The 15,226-nt window shown below is 40.3% G+C and overlaps 1 protein-coding gene across 3 annotated transcripts in view; it reads left to right on the forward strand.

The window, feature by feature from the left end:
- Nucleotides 1–3,659, forward strand: part of slc18a2 (solute carrier family 18 member 2) — a 28,216-nt gene extending 24,557 nt beyond the window's left edge. For all 3 annotated transcript variants that reach the window (XM_086045885.1, XM_086045886.1, XM_086045887.1), the window contains one exon: nt 2,749–3,659. In XM_086045885.1, coding sequence (XP_085902011.1) covers nt 2,749–2,856 — 108 coding nt within the window. In that variant the 3' untranslated portion in view covers nt 2,857–3,659. The remainder of the gene's footprint in view (nt 1–2,748) is intronic.
- Nucleotides 3,660–15,226: the final 11,567 nt, after the last annotated feature.

Consider the following 15,226-nt stretch of genomic DNA (forward strand, 5'->3'; position numbering starts at 1 on the left):
TCCTTATCTCAAAGGGTGAGCTAAGTCATGCTGAGAGGGAAACTCATTTCCCCTGTTCATATCCCCAACCTTGTCCATTCTCTCATACCCAAATCTTGGAACCATATTTGAAGGTTGGGATGTGAATTGGTCAGTAAGGTGAGACATTTGCTTTGTGCCACAGCTCTCTCCGCAGTTTGATAGTGAACACAATTCTGCGGATGCTGGAATGCACCCTCTGTTGGTTCCTCTCTGATGAGCAAGACCCCAACATATTTTACACCCTGTAACACCTGAGGCAGAATCCCAACCTGCAGGTCACAATACAAATCTTTTGGGGCTGAGAGCCATAACCTACTATCAGGATTGTTAAAGCAAATGTCTTCCCAAAGCATTGAAATGACATAAACATATAAAAAGATTTTGACTCCTGGATTCAAATGATTTTAATTACAGTAAAAGCAAAGAGAGTGCAGGAATTAGAATCACTTTTATACGCACTGGCAAATTTTTCGGAGTCCTTCCAGAAAGTCCAGCCCACTATTCCTTCCAGGAATTGTGCATAGAGGTTCAACAAGCATTCCAACGAGAAGTCCACTTCTCCAATCCGAGATTGAGATATCAGCTCATTGTCCAATCTGGCCACACAATTTGTCAAATGGTGCTTGTGCATCCGTAACATGAACTATTGCACTGTTGCAGGCAATCTCTCTGTCCTGCTCATTCCTACGTCTGTGTGTGAACATTGGAATGCCTTTCCCTGTAAATGTGGAGCACTAACTGCTGTCTGACACTGCTTGTCCAGTGTGTGATACGGTGTGAGCTAAGTACATGTGCGCATCAATGCTTTTGTTTACATTTTGTTGAAGGAGTTGACTAAACCTTTGCTTCACTTCCAATAGGATGTACTGATTGTTGTACCAGAAGCTTAACACTCAAATTGCCCAAGAAAACGTAACAAAGTCAAATTTTCCTTAAAAAAATAGACAACTTTGTCTGCAAATAACAGAACAGGAAACCTTTCTCAGGGTATTGAATTGATCACACCCGGACTGCTGTGATTGTCTTAGAAGATGTTTCGCCTCTCATCCGAGAAGGTTTCATCAGTTCATGCAACAAGGCTTGGTTAGGGCAGACAAGCCTGAGTTGGTGTGGGAAACCCAACTATACTTATGTTCCAAGTTGGAAGCACGCCTCATCACCCCAAATCGTATCATTCTTTTGGAATGCACAATTACTATCATTAAGAAGTGTTAAGAGCTTGGATGCCTCATTAATTTTCCATTCAGTTGTAAAAAGGTAGCAGAGCAACCTCTGCATTCAAGGGGTTTTTGTTGTTTGTGAGGCAAAATTATTGAGGCTCTTGGGTGAGGATGAAAGGACGGCACTGCATATAGAGATAGGTGGTGTCATAAGCCACCTCCTCTGTTTAGAGATGGCATTTCTACCTTTACTTAGATGGCTTCTGGTAATGTATGTTTTTAAAGTTTCAGATACCCTAGGTATCACAGGTATCCAAGGCTGGAAATAACTTATTTCTTTGATGAGCAATTTTGCTTATCAATGACATCATTTGAGGAGCAAATTACTCATTTTGAGGAGCATTTTTTCCTGGTTAATTCCAGAGACCTGAAGCAAGGGTTTCATTAAAAATATGACAATACAACCAGGCGGTTGAATGTAGGGCTGCAGCCAGGGGCATGGTGGCCATCGGGAATGTCTGGATTTTTCCGAATGGCCAGTCTGTATTGTGGCTCGTTCATAGCATAATGTCTGCCGTCGCAATCTTGGGTTGACCATCCGTGCCTAAAGAGACACGGTAAGTGACTCTGAGGCTTGGAGTGAATCAAAAGACTGAGGTGTTTTGTGTGTACACTTGTAAATGTAACAACATAGGGATCTGGGCGCGCGCCACACTGGGAGCGTGCTTCACTGACCATCAGGATCTAACCGAGAGTCAAAAAGTTAATTTCCATCATCGCCCGGCGACACCTCTGCCGCGTCACTGGGACGGGCCTGCATCTCAGGGAAAATACTCTACAAAGGGACACACAAAGGGGCGGGCTATATTATTATTATCACTAAATATTCTGAACAATCTTGGTGAGTAACTGGTAATACCAGTTAGCTTTCACTTAGTGATTCCCTAGCAACTGGCAACTGTTCGCAGTTTTGCGTTTGAGTGGGTTCATTTGAGGGGCAAAAATGCATATTTGAAATCACTTATTTTGAGCCATAGGTACATTAGCCCTATGTATGGAAACTTATGGCCCACCCTGTATGCTGGAAGTATGCAGTCTGATAGATAGATAGATCAGTGTTGTTTCCCAATCTTTGAGCCAAGGCACATATTTCACTTCAGAAAAAATCTCATGGCACTACAATTAGCAAAATGATTCACAAAAAGTGGATATACAGGTTAATTATTTACCTTCTCTCTTCTAGTGGCAGAGCATTTGATTGTTCTGCCTGTTACTATAGGTGGTTGACAGATACATTAACAAAATAATAATAATAATAAATAGAACAAAATCTTTTTTTGTCCAAATAACTGACATTGGATCATTTCTTGTGGCCCACCTGATGATTTCATCGCTAATATGCCAGGGCACACTGGTTGGGAATCACTGGGATGGTTGGATGGATGGACAGAGAGAATATACAGCAAACAGGATATATACATATACTGTGTTTGTGTGTGATGTTGTGGTTTTATATGTGTGAAGTAATAAACAAAATAATCAATCTGCATTTTTGAATATCTTTCAGGCTATTTTGATGGATACCAACTGTTCGATGAAGACAAGGTCCTACTCCACGCAGGGAAATTACCCTCAAGGTGAAAACATGGATCCCAATTATGATGATTACGACTAAGTGGAAAGTAGTCGCGCAGCGTAAAATGAACAAGGGTTCAGAGGATCTATTTTGTTGTATAAAATTAAGGAACAGATAAAAACACCAACAAACAAAGCAGCCAAGATGTTTCCATGTGAATATCTTGCGTTCAGTCTTCTCTATTCATTGTCTTATTAGCGCTTGTACCAAGACAAACCAAAGTTGATCTTGATCTGTGTTTGCAAAGAGCCAACAGCCTTATTTGTTATGGACCGCTTTTTTAAAAAGCACTTTGTAGACAGTAGAAGGGTGCTCGGAAAATGTTCACGAAATATTTCAAAATGGTCATCGAATTCATGTCTGTTTGATGTCATGCAAAGCCTTTTTTGTCCCGTGTTTCCAATACATTGAATTTGCATGTAATGTTTTTCCCTCTTGCCTAAATTGCTTGAAATTGGTGTCAGTGACAGTTACATGACCTACTTTATGAGTGGGAGTTCAGTGAAATTATTGAGTGGAGGGTCAAACCCGACACATGCTGAATTTATTACTGTTTGAATTATAATTATATATTATATAATTATTATATAATTGTAATTATCATAATTATATTGTGTGTGCAGAGTAGAATATGGGAAATACGTGAAAACAAAATTATTAGTATTGTCATACTGTAGGTCACCTATTTATTTCAGATGGCTGTTGCATGTGCTAGTGGATAGTGCCATTTTTGTTTGATAAAAAAAATGTCTAGAATTGTTGCTCTTATTGCTTAGAAATATCAAAACAAAGATGCAACATTGTGATCGGTAATAACAAAATAAAGGGAAAGGGAGGACAAACTGGGGGTTTTATGCTATTTTTTGGTAGCTTTTTAAGTATTATTTTAGTAGATGTGAATTGCATCCACCCTACATCCAAATAAAGCATTGGGATTCAAATATAACAATTCAAAAGTACAAAACATAAAAGCATAAGTATTCAAATTTGCCGGATATTCAGGAGGTCCCAAAAATTCACCCCCCGTTTTGTTTCAGGTATTATGCGGACAGATGTGAAGCCATCAGCGTTTGACAGTGTAGGCTTTGAAGTTTTTCTAAGCATGACGTTCCCTTGTCCATGCCTCACCTGTTGCGGGGCATGATGCCCACTTCAGATTCTTTAGTTAATGCGAGGGCGGCACGGTTGATGACTGGTTAGCACGTCCGCCTCACAGTGCAGAGGTCGTGGGTTCGAATCCAGCCCCCGGCCTTCCTGTATGGAGTTTGCATATTCTCCCCGTGCCTTTGTGGGTTTTCTCCGGTTTCCTCCCACATTCCAAAAACATGCATGGTAGGTTAATTGATCACTCCAGAATTGCCCCTAGGTGTGATTGTGAGTGTGAACGTTTGTTTGTCTCTGTGTGCCCTGTGATTGGCTGGCAACCGGTTCAGGGCCTAATGCCGCCCGCCTACTGCCCAAAGACAGGTGCGATAGGCTCCAGTACGCCCACGACCCTCGTGAGGATAAGCGGTTTGGATACTGAATGTATGGATGGATAGTTGATAGCGATCTTATAAGAAGCAATCTTTTTTTATAATTCGTTCACATTACAAAACGACTTCTAATATGAACGGAACGTATCTGTGATGTGACACGCATGCGCACATAGCACGACGTCGAGTGACGCACGCAAAAATGCCGCCGCATGGCATGTTTACGGAAGTGATTCTGGTCCCGCGTGCAAGGGCTCATCTTTTTATCATATCATACCATCAGAGTAGCGAGGCAGGAGGAGATGGAAATATTTGGGGGAAATGAGGCGACGCTCTTCGATCTCATTTCATGGAGACGTCTACTGAAGGTGACATCACGTCATTGCCACATGTAACAAATGAACGGTCTTGTTGAATAGCTGAATTTATGCTGAACATCTGAATTTATGATGAACTTTATGCTTCATGTTTCAACTGGGATTAAATTAAGGTAAAATATGAAAGTAACACTGTTACTCTAAACCAGAGGTCGGCAACGCGCGGCTCCGGAGCCGAATGCGGCTCTTTCATGCTTATGTTGTGGCTCTGCGTGGCTAAACAAAATAAATTATCGGCGGATTGAAGTGTATCTTTTTTGTCTCAAAAACGTATAGTCAAACGTTTTAACTTCGTTCTTCAGACCTTGTGCAATTTCGGTGATTAGCATTCACCTTCTCCAGAGACATTTGACAGCAATTGACGTGTCTTGAGGCAACTGGCATGCGCATCTCAAGTGGACTGGGAGCAAATGCAAATTGTCTAATATCGGAGTAATATTATCGAACTTTCTCATCCTTGTCAGGAGTCTTGCAGCAGCATTTTGGACTAGCTGCAACCTTTTAATACTAGACGTGGGAAGACCGGAGAGAAAAATGTTACAATAATCAAGGCGAGACTTAACAAATGCATGGATCAAAATTTCTGCATCCCTATTTGATAGAATTGAACGAATTTTAGCAATATTACGTAATGGTCGCCTCGCTACCGTTTTTTTTTTTTTGACAATCATGAGTGAAAATGGTAAGGTTCGCTGGATTACTGTGGCTTGCTTGTTTAATATGGATCAATAAGATGCTTTATTGCAAAAAGGCCCCCCTCGATCGTGTGTCGTGTCGTGAGATAAGTCCGTTTCATTTTAATATGCACTTTATACTGAATGAATGAATAGACTAATCTTCATTTCGGATGTCAAAAAGTTTTCTTTCTTTCCTTTTCTGTGGAAACCGGGTCAAAGTGGCTCTTTGAGTGTTCAAGGTGGCCGACCTATGCTCTAAACAATTTAGCAGATTCACGGTCGATTGTCAGCAATCTCCCAAGCACTCTCCCCTGCCCGTGTGGAGATGACGTAGTGGTCAGATGTGTACGGATCAGCGTTCATACTCCAGACGCATTTGGATTTTTTAATACATTTCTTTACATACCAAAAAGGCCAAGGCGGTTTTGAAAAAATACTGTGTACTGTTCACTTTGCATGAAAAAAATCAGATGTCATATATGGGGAAAAAAAATCTGAAATGCACCTGCAGTGTGAACATAGCCTTTTAGTTTTTAGAGTGTCTTTGTAAGTTATTAGTTGTTTTTTTTTTAATACTTCGTTTTAGTTTAGTTTTTATTAGTCTTATACATTTGGAGTGTTTGTTGAGTGCAAATAAAAATACAGTAAACTAAAAATCCTAAATGACTGTTCTGAATTCTTTCTTCAGAAGAACTGTACAGTAATTAATTATTAAGTAATTAATTGACAAAGATTAAAACGAAGGACATTTTTGGCTGTGATTATCAGAGATGGGCACTTTACCCTTTTTGCCGGTCCGTCCTCTGTCTACGACCCGGGCACCCTTCCGTCTTATTCATAAAAATAATCATCCCCTGACCCTGTCCATCCTCATCCTTTTAAAGCGCTTCCATCCTTATATTCAGTCAGTGAAAAGGCAGCTCTGTGGTATCGCAGAAGAGAACGGTGGTCTTTCTTTTTTAAAGAACCCAACACAACACGTCAGTCGGTACTTGACTCGGTTAACGACGAATAGAGGGGCACACGAAAACCCACTTCTGTCCTTGCTTTTTCCGTGCTTTTAAAAAGACTTCTCACCCTCCGTCCATCCGTCCACAAAATGGCCTCCGTCCTGGGACGGAATGCCCATCTCTGGTAATTAGAGTTAGTTTTATAAACATAAAATGTAGTTTCAGTTAGTTAGCATTTTTAAAAGCACCATAAAGTTTTTTTCAATTTTTGATTTATTTTGTTAATTTTTGTTTCCAATTTATGCTAATCATGGCAAGTTTCTTGAAACACAATATGTTCTTGACGAGCAATGCTGCGGAGACCTACTACTACCAGCTGTGAAGAAAACACTAAACTTCTTGAGCAGGTTTTATAGCGCAAAGCCTGGGAAAGTCTTTGAGGACCTCGGCATCAACAAACGCTCGATTCAATGGACGTTTCAGAGCATGCCGAGCACCATTTGCTGCATTTCAACAGCTTTGCGATGCTGCTCCAATGTCAATGTCGCCGTTTGCCACATGCTTACAAAAACTGCAAAACCCAGGCTGTCAAATGCTGATGGCCTGACATCTGTCTGAATTATACCAGATATAAAATTGAAGAAGGAAGTGTATAGTGACTTTTGGTACACATTATACTTACAGTATTTAATGACCCACTGTTGTAATTTATTGTTCCTAATCTTAAATTGTTTGCCGTACATTCATAAGCTCTCGTTAACATTTATACACAAATAATTCAGCCGTTACACATTGAGCCCATATGTGGTGTTTACAAAACAATATCTGCCTTATACCATTCATTCTTTAAAAGAAACAGCCGTTCCCTCTATTTGGATCATCGCTAAGTGCCAGATTTGCATACATCGGAATCCATAATCGGAGTATTTACATTGCACCAACTATTGTACTGTACATCTGGTGATAATCATATTTTTGTGCGCTGACAATGATATGCTTTCTGGTTTCTAAAGGATACTCGTTGAAAGTTGACAAGATGTATCTACTGTCTATGTTTTTGTTCTTGTCATCTTGAAAAATGTGTCTTAGAAGAATGTCAGTTGTTCGACCTCAGTGAACCACACTGGAACTTAAAAAGTGAGCTTTTGAGAAATGAAGCTCCATCACAGTTAATCAGCTTGTGAGGCAGACTATTAATGCCTGCTGTACTCACGACTAGTTAAGTTAATGTGAGGAAATTTGACATTTCTCATTTCTGTGCATGGAGGCAAGATGACGGCAGGTCAGCTTTCCTCATTTGTTTGGGAAATGATGTTACCGATTGAGCTTGTTTATTTTTCCATTAGTGTTCATTTATTCTTCGTGGATATTATTGTCAGTTTCTGTTGCGATTTTATCATATTGTTACAATTTTTTTTTTACTTTTAATGTGAAAGAAATACAGGTTCAGAACAAATACACTTCACCCTTCTAATTTGCATGTTTCTACACAGGTACCGTCACAATAATGACAAATGTATTGAAGTGCACCACAAATCAGTCAATGAGGCTGGATGCCTTCATTTCTCCGGCAGCGCAGTTCCTCTTCACACCAAAATATTTTTAATACTACGCTTCCAACAGCAGCGCAGTGGTTAGTGGTTAGCAACTCCACCATGTAGTGATGTTAGTGGCTCAAATCCAAGCTTTGCCCCTCCTGTGCGGAGTTTGCATGTTTTGCCTGTTGTTTGTGTGGGTTTTCTCGCCGTACTTTGGCTTCTGCCCAAATTCCAAAAACATGCTTCTTGGTTTATTTGAAGATACTAAATTGTCAGCCAAATCCCTCGTGGGGATATGGAATGGATGGATTGATGCTTCCAACATTGACGGAAGAGTACGGCGAAGGCTTCTTTTGCCTCAATCGTGACGACCGCAGTGTAAGGTCTACGTAAGTAAGGAAGAATCTAACGGCCCTCCCTTTCAAACACTTCATCTTAAAATATGATCTTTCAATACAATGACATTCCAAAAGTCCTAATGTCTCATGATCTTACATGAAGCAAGGTTTGGTTGAGTTGGCTTTCTTGGTGCTTATGATACACGTCCCACTTTTCAGCATCATATTTTATGAGGACACTGTTCTCTGTAGCCTGGTATGATAGACACAATGCTGTCCGTTTGGTTGACTGTTTGCTTCCGTGTTACAATTGACTATAAGAATGAAACTGAGTAAACATTAAAAAAAAAAAAAATCCAATATAGTATGTTATAGGTTCTGAGACATTTGTCTCTCGTAGTGTTGTACTGACAACAGACCACTGTCCTACTGTTGCTACTTTAATTCAGGCTGGGTGCTTCTCACTTCTTTTTTTTTTTATCTCAAGATCCGCAGTTGTTGACCAGAATATCAGTCCTGTTCTTAAATCCAATCTCGTCTCACCATGGAGAAGTCACGTAGAAGCGTAGAGGAATGAAATGTCCGTTCTCCCGTGTCATCGTCGGTCGTCTCCGCTGCCGTGTTTACTAAAAGTGCAACATAGACCACAGGCAAAGTATAAAACGGAATCCTATCTAAAACATTTTTATTGCGCATAAACAGATTGAGCAGAGCATCTTGTCACCAGAAAAACTCAGATGAGAACTGGTTGTGCTTGAGTTAAGTGTCAGGGTAAAGGGTCTGAAATATGAACACATGAATGTGATGTTTTTCGTTTACAGTTTTTTTATTTGGTAAGAAGTCTACAATTCTGATTTTGCATTGTCATAATGGGATATTGAGTGGCACTTTGCTGCAACTTGAAGTTAAACAGACTGGGTCAGACTACTTAATGAATGCCCTGCAGCTACTGAGGAGAGATTTCTGGGTTCAGATCAGATCCTCGGAGCTCACTGAGTGGCGAGGGTTGGCAAGTGTTTACGCGCGGCCTGAATGTTGATATTTTTTTTTTTTTTTTGGGGGGGGGGGGGGGGGGGGGGTCAGTGTGCGACCTTAAAGGAACCCCGATGAAAACTCAACATCCGTTTACCCTCGCATAGTCACAAGGAAATTTTGAACTTGGTCCAAATTTCTAGGTGACAAGAAAAACTGTCGGCAAACATCTTTGTGACCGTTTGCGACCTTGAACAAACCCTGACGAAAAATCAACATCTGCTACCCTCGCGAACCTTCACCGCTCAGTGGGATACGATCATTTTTCAGGTCACGGTACTTGTAAAGTGTGTGTGTGCAAAGGCCTGTAATATTTTCTTAGTTTTGTTGAACATGTACAAATGTATATGCTGTGTATCCATGTCCCTGAATGTATTTGTTGACATCCATACATAGTCATATGTGAAAGGTTTTCATACCAGTGGAAACCCTATTCTATATTAAATGTGCTATATTCTAAACATTTGACTCCTCAATATGCAATAATGAAATCAATATGTGAGACTGCTTGGATTAGAATTTAAAACGCCTGAAATCTACTTGATTTATACTACTTTTAAGATGTAACTGTAGGCTACTGTACATGGAAGCTGCAACACTTTTCAGTTTGGTGTCAAAATTATTAAATGTCTCGGCTAAGGGCGAAAGGCAAAAAAAAAAAAAAAAAAAAAAAAGTTACTCTGACAGGATAATGTGGGAGCGGACACAGTAATCAACTTGTCTATCTTACCACTGGCCCTGAGTTAGTATTGCAGATGCTCACACAATGCACTCCCCTCATGCTTTATAGATTACAAATCCAGAAAATACATTCAAACATGGAAAGGAAAAAAGCCTTAAGATGTAAAATTCCTTGGTGAATTGAAAATAAAATCTTGCTGCTTTTCAGACATCTGCTCATTAAAACAATCTAAGACAAATTATATACTGTAATAAGACTGAAATGTTATTTGTCATTATTGGCACCTTGACATATTGTAACGCATTCCAGTTCTTCTGGTGATGGTGCTTTCTATGTAGTAAATTGACTTGACACACTGAGTACTGTACAATGTGGGGATCATAAACAAAATGGAAATAATGGTTAAGAATGATTTCAACTTTTCTGCCCTGTCCGTTATGTTGAATTTTTATTTTTAATTCAATAATGTCCATGAGTTCATCATAAAAACTGCTGAAATTTCATAGTTCCTGTTCAAGCGCATCCATGACACGCAAAGTGTGGCAACGAGCAAGGCAAGCCGAACCTCAGATTGTGCGATGCCTCACTGAGTTTGAGAGGCATGGAAATTACAAGGGCATGTTTCGGTCTCTCTTCACATCTCCAAAATATGAATTTTTTTTTTTCTTTCCAGGGCACTTTTATTTTACACTGTAATTTTCCATAGTGAGATTTAAATATTTCTGTTACATAGCCGGAATCCTTGTATGTCCAAAATGATCATTTTTCAGGCTTTGGGCTTCTCCTATGAAAACTGCATTTGCTGTTAAGCTAATGTGACCGGTTGGGGGTACCAGGCCAACCGCTGTGTACCCGTTTGCCCCAAGGAATGACACACGTCAATAGAGTACAGAGGATCAGCAAACTCTACTTTTATTTATTCTAGTGACACCAGTCCTTTGAATAGAAGGCACTGTTGGGCGCCGTGGGAGTCTCTTGCCGGGCTCTTGAAGTCCACAGGCTGAGCACCTGCATCTGGTTGGGATTAATTGCTGCCAATCAGTGCGTCAATTGTGGGTCAGGCTAGGGCCGAGTCACCTGGTGACACTAACGTGAAGACCAGAGAGCTGCCTATGGGAGAAAAGCAATCCATTATCATTTTGAAGCTGAGAGAAGAGGGAAATTTGATCAGAGATATTGCACAAACATTGGCCAAAGGCAATCCAACAATTTGGAATATCCTTTAAAATTGGTGTACTGAATAACAGACATTGAACACAATAGTCAAGGGTATCAACAGTTGATGACAGAAACATTGTGAGAGCTGTGAAGAAACGACCGAAGACAACAGTGACATCAGTTCCAACCTCCACGGGGCAGGGGTGAAGGTATCACAATCCACTGTTTGAAGAAGACTTTGAGAGATGAACAGGCCAATACTACAAGATGCAAACAACTCATTGGCAAAAAGAATCGGAAGGCCAGATTGGATTTATGGACTGATGAGATGGAGAGTAACCACTACCAAAGTGAAGGCAAGGTCAAAGTGTGGAGGCAGAAAGGATCTCTGCTTATGATCCAAAAGTCACTAGCTCAACTGTGAAGCATGGTGGAGGCAATGTCATGATTTGGGTTTACATAGCTGCTTCTGGAATGGACTCACTAGCCTTAACCCGTTTAATCCCAATTTTGTCTCAGACATATAAGCATCGAATTTGGGTGTCATTGGTAGACCTTTGAACTGATCAATAATAATAATTATATGGACACTTAGGTGAAACAGCATGTTTTATGATCAGTCATAATTGTGACCGGAGGGATTGTATGATGTAATGTCGCTTAAAAACTCCTTAAGTGTTTTTATTAAAGCTCAGGCAAAATATGAAGATCATAGATGTCAACAGTTAATTTTGTTTTATTTGAAAATAACATGCAATAATTTGCATATTTTGTACATGTTCTCAATATAACATTTTAATGCAATATTCAATAGAAATCTTCCACTCCACTAATGACGTTCAGTCTCATTGAAATCTGTCAAACAAGGTTTGTGCAAATTTATTTGCTGAGTATCAATATTCCTTGCATATTGGCCCTTTTGCCCACTTAGATTCACTTTGAACTCATTTTCTGCTTAGTGTGGTATGTTTTAAAACACTCAATGTGAAGAGACGCATTGCACTTCTCACAGGCGTAGGTGCTGTGTTTATCACAAAAAAACAACGACATCTCAGGAACCTATTCCCCGTGTTTATTGGCCAGTGAGCGCATTGATCATGTCTTGCCTGATCTTGTACCATAGCAGACAGTAGAGATCTCCTTCCATGAGACAAAGGCCTTGCATCAGAGACTGTGACACTATCTTTGTAAAAGTCAGCAGATCGATGTACTCAACGATAACAAACATGTAAAAGTCATGTTTGTCACTATTTACGAGTGCACTGCTGAGAGACCATGAAAAAAAATGGGCCGCCACCACTTCTTGGACCTGTTGGTCATGAAAGTCCACACCTCCCATGTGTTCATTATACTATTTGATCCATTGTGGTTGATGGACTTTATCAAAGGCATGTCGCTCCTTTATTCCATTGCTTGGCCACTTTTTCAGTATATTGCTCCCCTATGTTTGTTGTCTTTCCAGCGAACCAACAGCTTTTTCTGTTTCAGTTGAAACTTCGGAGGTTCCTCGAAGTAACTTCATAAATTCCCTTTTTGGTTTGAAGGGAACATCAAAGATTGTTTTTTCCTTATCGCGCCACAGCTCCCATGTCCCCGCTTTGTCCGTCATCTCATCAAGGAGTGAAAGAAGTAAAGAGGTTGTCATGGTGAAATTTGCTACCTTGATGCACCTCACCTTGCTCTGCAAGACCGAGAGCAACGTTTGGTCTTTGGCCTATCCCAGTCTTTGTGGAGGAGCGAGTGGCGTCCCCCTTATGGCTGCATATGGCGCATGTATCCACTGGCTGATGCAAGGCTCCATATTTTATAACCAAAAACAGATTGGTTTGTCTTTTATGAATTGCTGACATCCATGGCGGCCATATTATCTTACCATACTGTCATTCACTGACAAACATTCTAGATATGTCATGACTTTGTAAGACTTGTTAAGCTCGGTGAAGAATAGGATGCTTTTAGCTCCAGATCCATTATTTTGTCAAATCAATTTCTACACATTGCCATAGAAATGCTTAGATTATGTACATCAGTGTCTGTTGACCAGTGCATGTCTTCGTGGAACAGTGCTTTAACCAGATGCCAGAAGAATCCCATACAATTTAGGAGCTCATCCATACCCATATCCAGTTGCTTAGCCTTGGTCTGGGTGGAGTAGCGATTGGACATTTCAATGGTAATCTCTCTTAGAGTTGGTGGATACGTTAGCAGGAAAATGATAATTGGATCGGGATAGCTTTGTTTGACACATTAAGCAGGATTTGGGCTGTATGCTGTGCATTTTGGACTGCATTTGAATGGAGGTGGCTGGTCTTTTTGATCGTTTCAAGACTTAGTCTTAACCAGCTCTGGATGGGACTTCAGAGTCAACCCTATCACTGCTATAGAAGCTTAGAGATTCTTCAAATAGGCTATTCTGGCAACTCAAGGTCTTCGGAGGTTCTCTAGCCTTGGCCTGCAGTCTGCTGGAAGACATTTGAGGTTCTTCTGTCTTGTCCCTGTAGTGGCTGGAGGACATTACAGATTCCTCAAAAGAACTCCTCTGGTGACTAAAGGTCTTTGAAGGTTCTGTCGCCTTGGCCCGCAGTCAGGTAGAGGACCTTTGCGGTTCTTTTGTTTGGACCTTGTTGCTGGAGGACCTTGGCTCTTCAACAGTGGAAGGCATTGGAGGGGCACTTGGTAGGGAGGGGCCACCAGAAGCAATAATGTGCATTCCCCCTTTCTTGATTTTGATCACTTAATGGGGCGGTTTGGCCTGACTTGTAGAGGCCATGAATTCTCCATTATCAAAAGGTGGTACGATAGTGCTGGTTGTTTGTGGGAGGGGGCGGTTGTAATCAATATTATCCCTGTCATCATCTGTGCCGACAAGTTTAGCATATGAATTCAACATCCGTGCTGGTAAATGGCCTATCTCCACCTCAAGGTCTAAGTCAGATCCATCACTATCACAATTGCTGAAAATGGCCCGTTTTTCACTTTGACGGATAACTGCAATGTTGCATGCCTTGTCAGGACCATCACCTACACCCAAAATGTCAAGAAGTGAATCTGCAGAAGAGAAAGAAGATTAGACTTAGACACAACAAGAAATTTGTATGGACTGTATATGCCTATGTGTGCACCTAGCTACAGTGTATTATTCCACAGGTCACTATTGTGACCATGTATATCTCAGCTCATTTTGCAACCACATTTGAGTAATTTCAACTTCATATATCATTACTAAACACCCTAAAGATCAATATGTACAGAAAATATTTTAATAGTTTAAACATAATTCACTAACCTTTTTGGGGGAGGGTTTGAGGCAGGAAGTAAACAGCTTTGCTCATGTGACAAATTATTCAAAACATGTGCCACTGCATTTTCATTCCAACATTGTATTATGTCATTATTTACTGAAAATAATTTGAAAGATTACTCCGTAATATTTTTAGATCCCTATAAATCAAATTAATCTTGCCAATCACTATAGTGACCGGTGGGTTGAACTCAAGATGGTAGCAGCAGAATGAATTCTGAAGTCTACAAAACCATTTTGTCTAGCAATTTACAGGAAAATGCATCCAAAATAATCTTGTCAAGCTTCATCATACAACAAAATGACCCAAAACCCATTTCCAACCCAACAAAGGACTACAACAGGGGAAAAAGTAGGAGACCTTTGCTTCAAACGGTGCTCTGTCCTGAGTAGTTTAACGTCTTGATGTAAATGCCAGAAGTAAAAGCTGGAATAATGAACTTTTGTCTCATACTGATCTTTTGATCTGAAACCCAAATGTCTTCAGTATACAACTAAAAAATTGCCGTTCCCTTACTTTGGCGGTGACTGTGCATATTGTAAACATTTGTCTGTCCATTCACATACCTGGTCAAACAAAGCTGTCTCTGTCTATTCAGGCACATGTCAACAAATGTCTCGACTAAGCCGTGGAACCTGTCGCAGAATTCAATGTAAACGCCTGTCTGTCCTTCCACAAGCACATGAAATTTACACACCTGTCATTAACACATTAGATGTTGCCAACACGTTATTTTGTCGTAAACACTATTTAATGTAAATGAGAGCGGTTGCATCGTCCCAAACATTGATCCGTAAAAGTAATCTATTGTAAAGGATATGGTTTTTACTCAATTGGAGTTTCTTTATTATAGCCGACATGAACTACAAGCCAAAGTAAA

The sequence above is a fragment of the Filicampus tigris genome, chromosome 11 (genome assembly GCF_054856515.1).
Source record: "Filicampus tigris isolate MCC_2025a chromosome 11, RoL_Ftig_1.0, whole genome shotgun sequence".
Lineage (NCBI taxonomy): Eukaryota > Metazoa > Chordata > Actinopteri > Syngnathiformes > Syngnathidae > Filicampus > Filicampus tigris.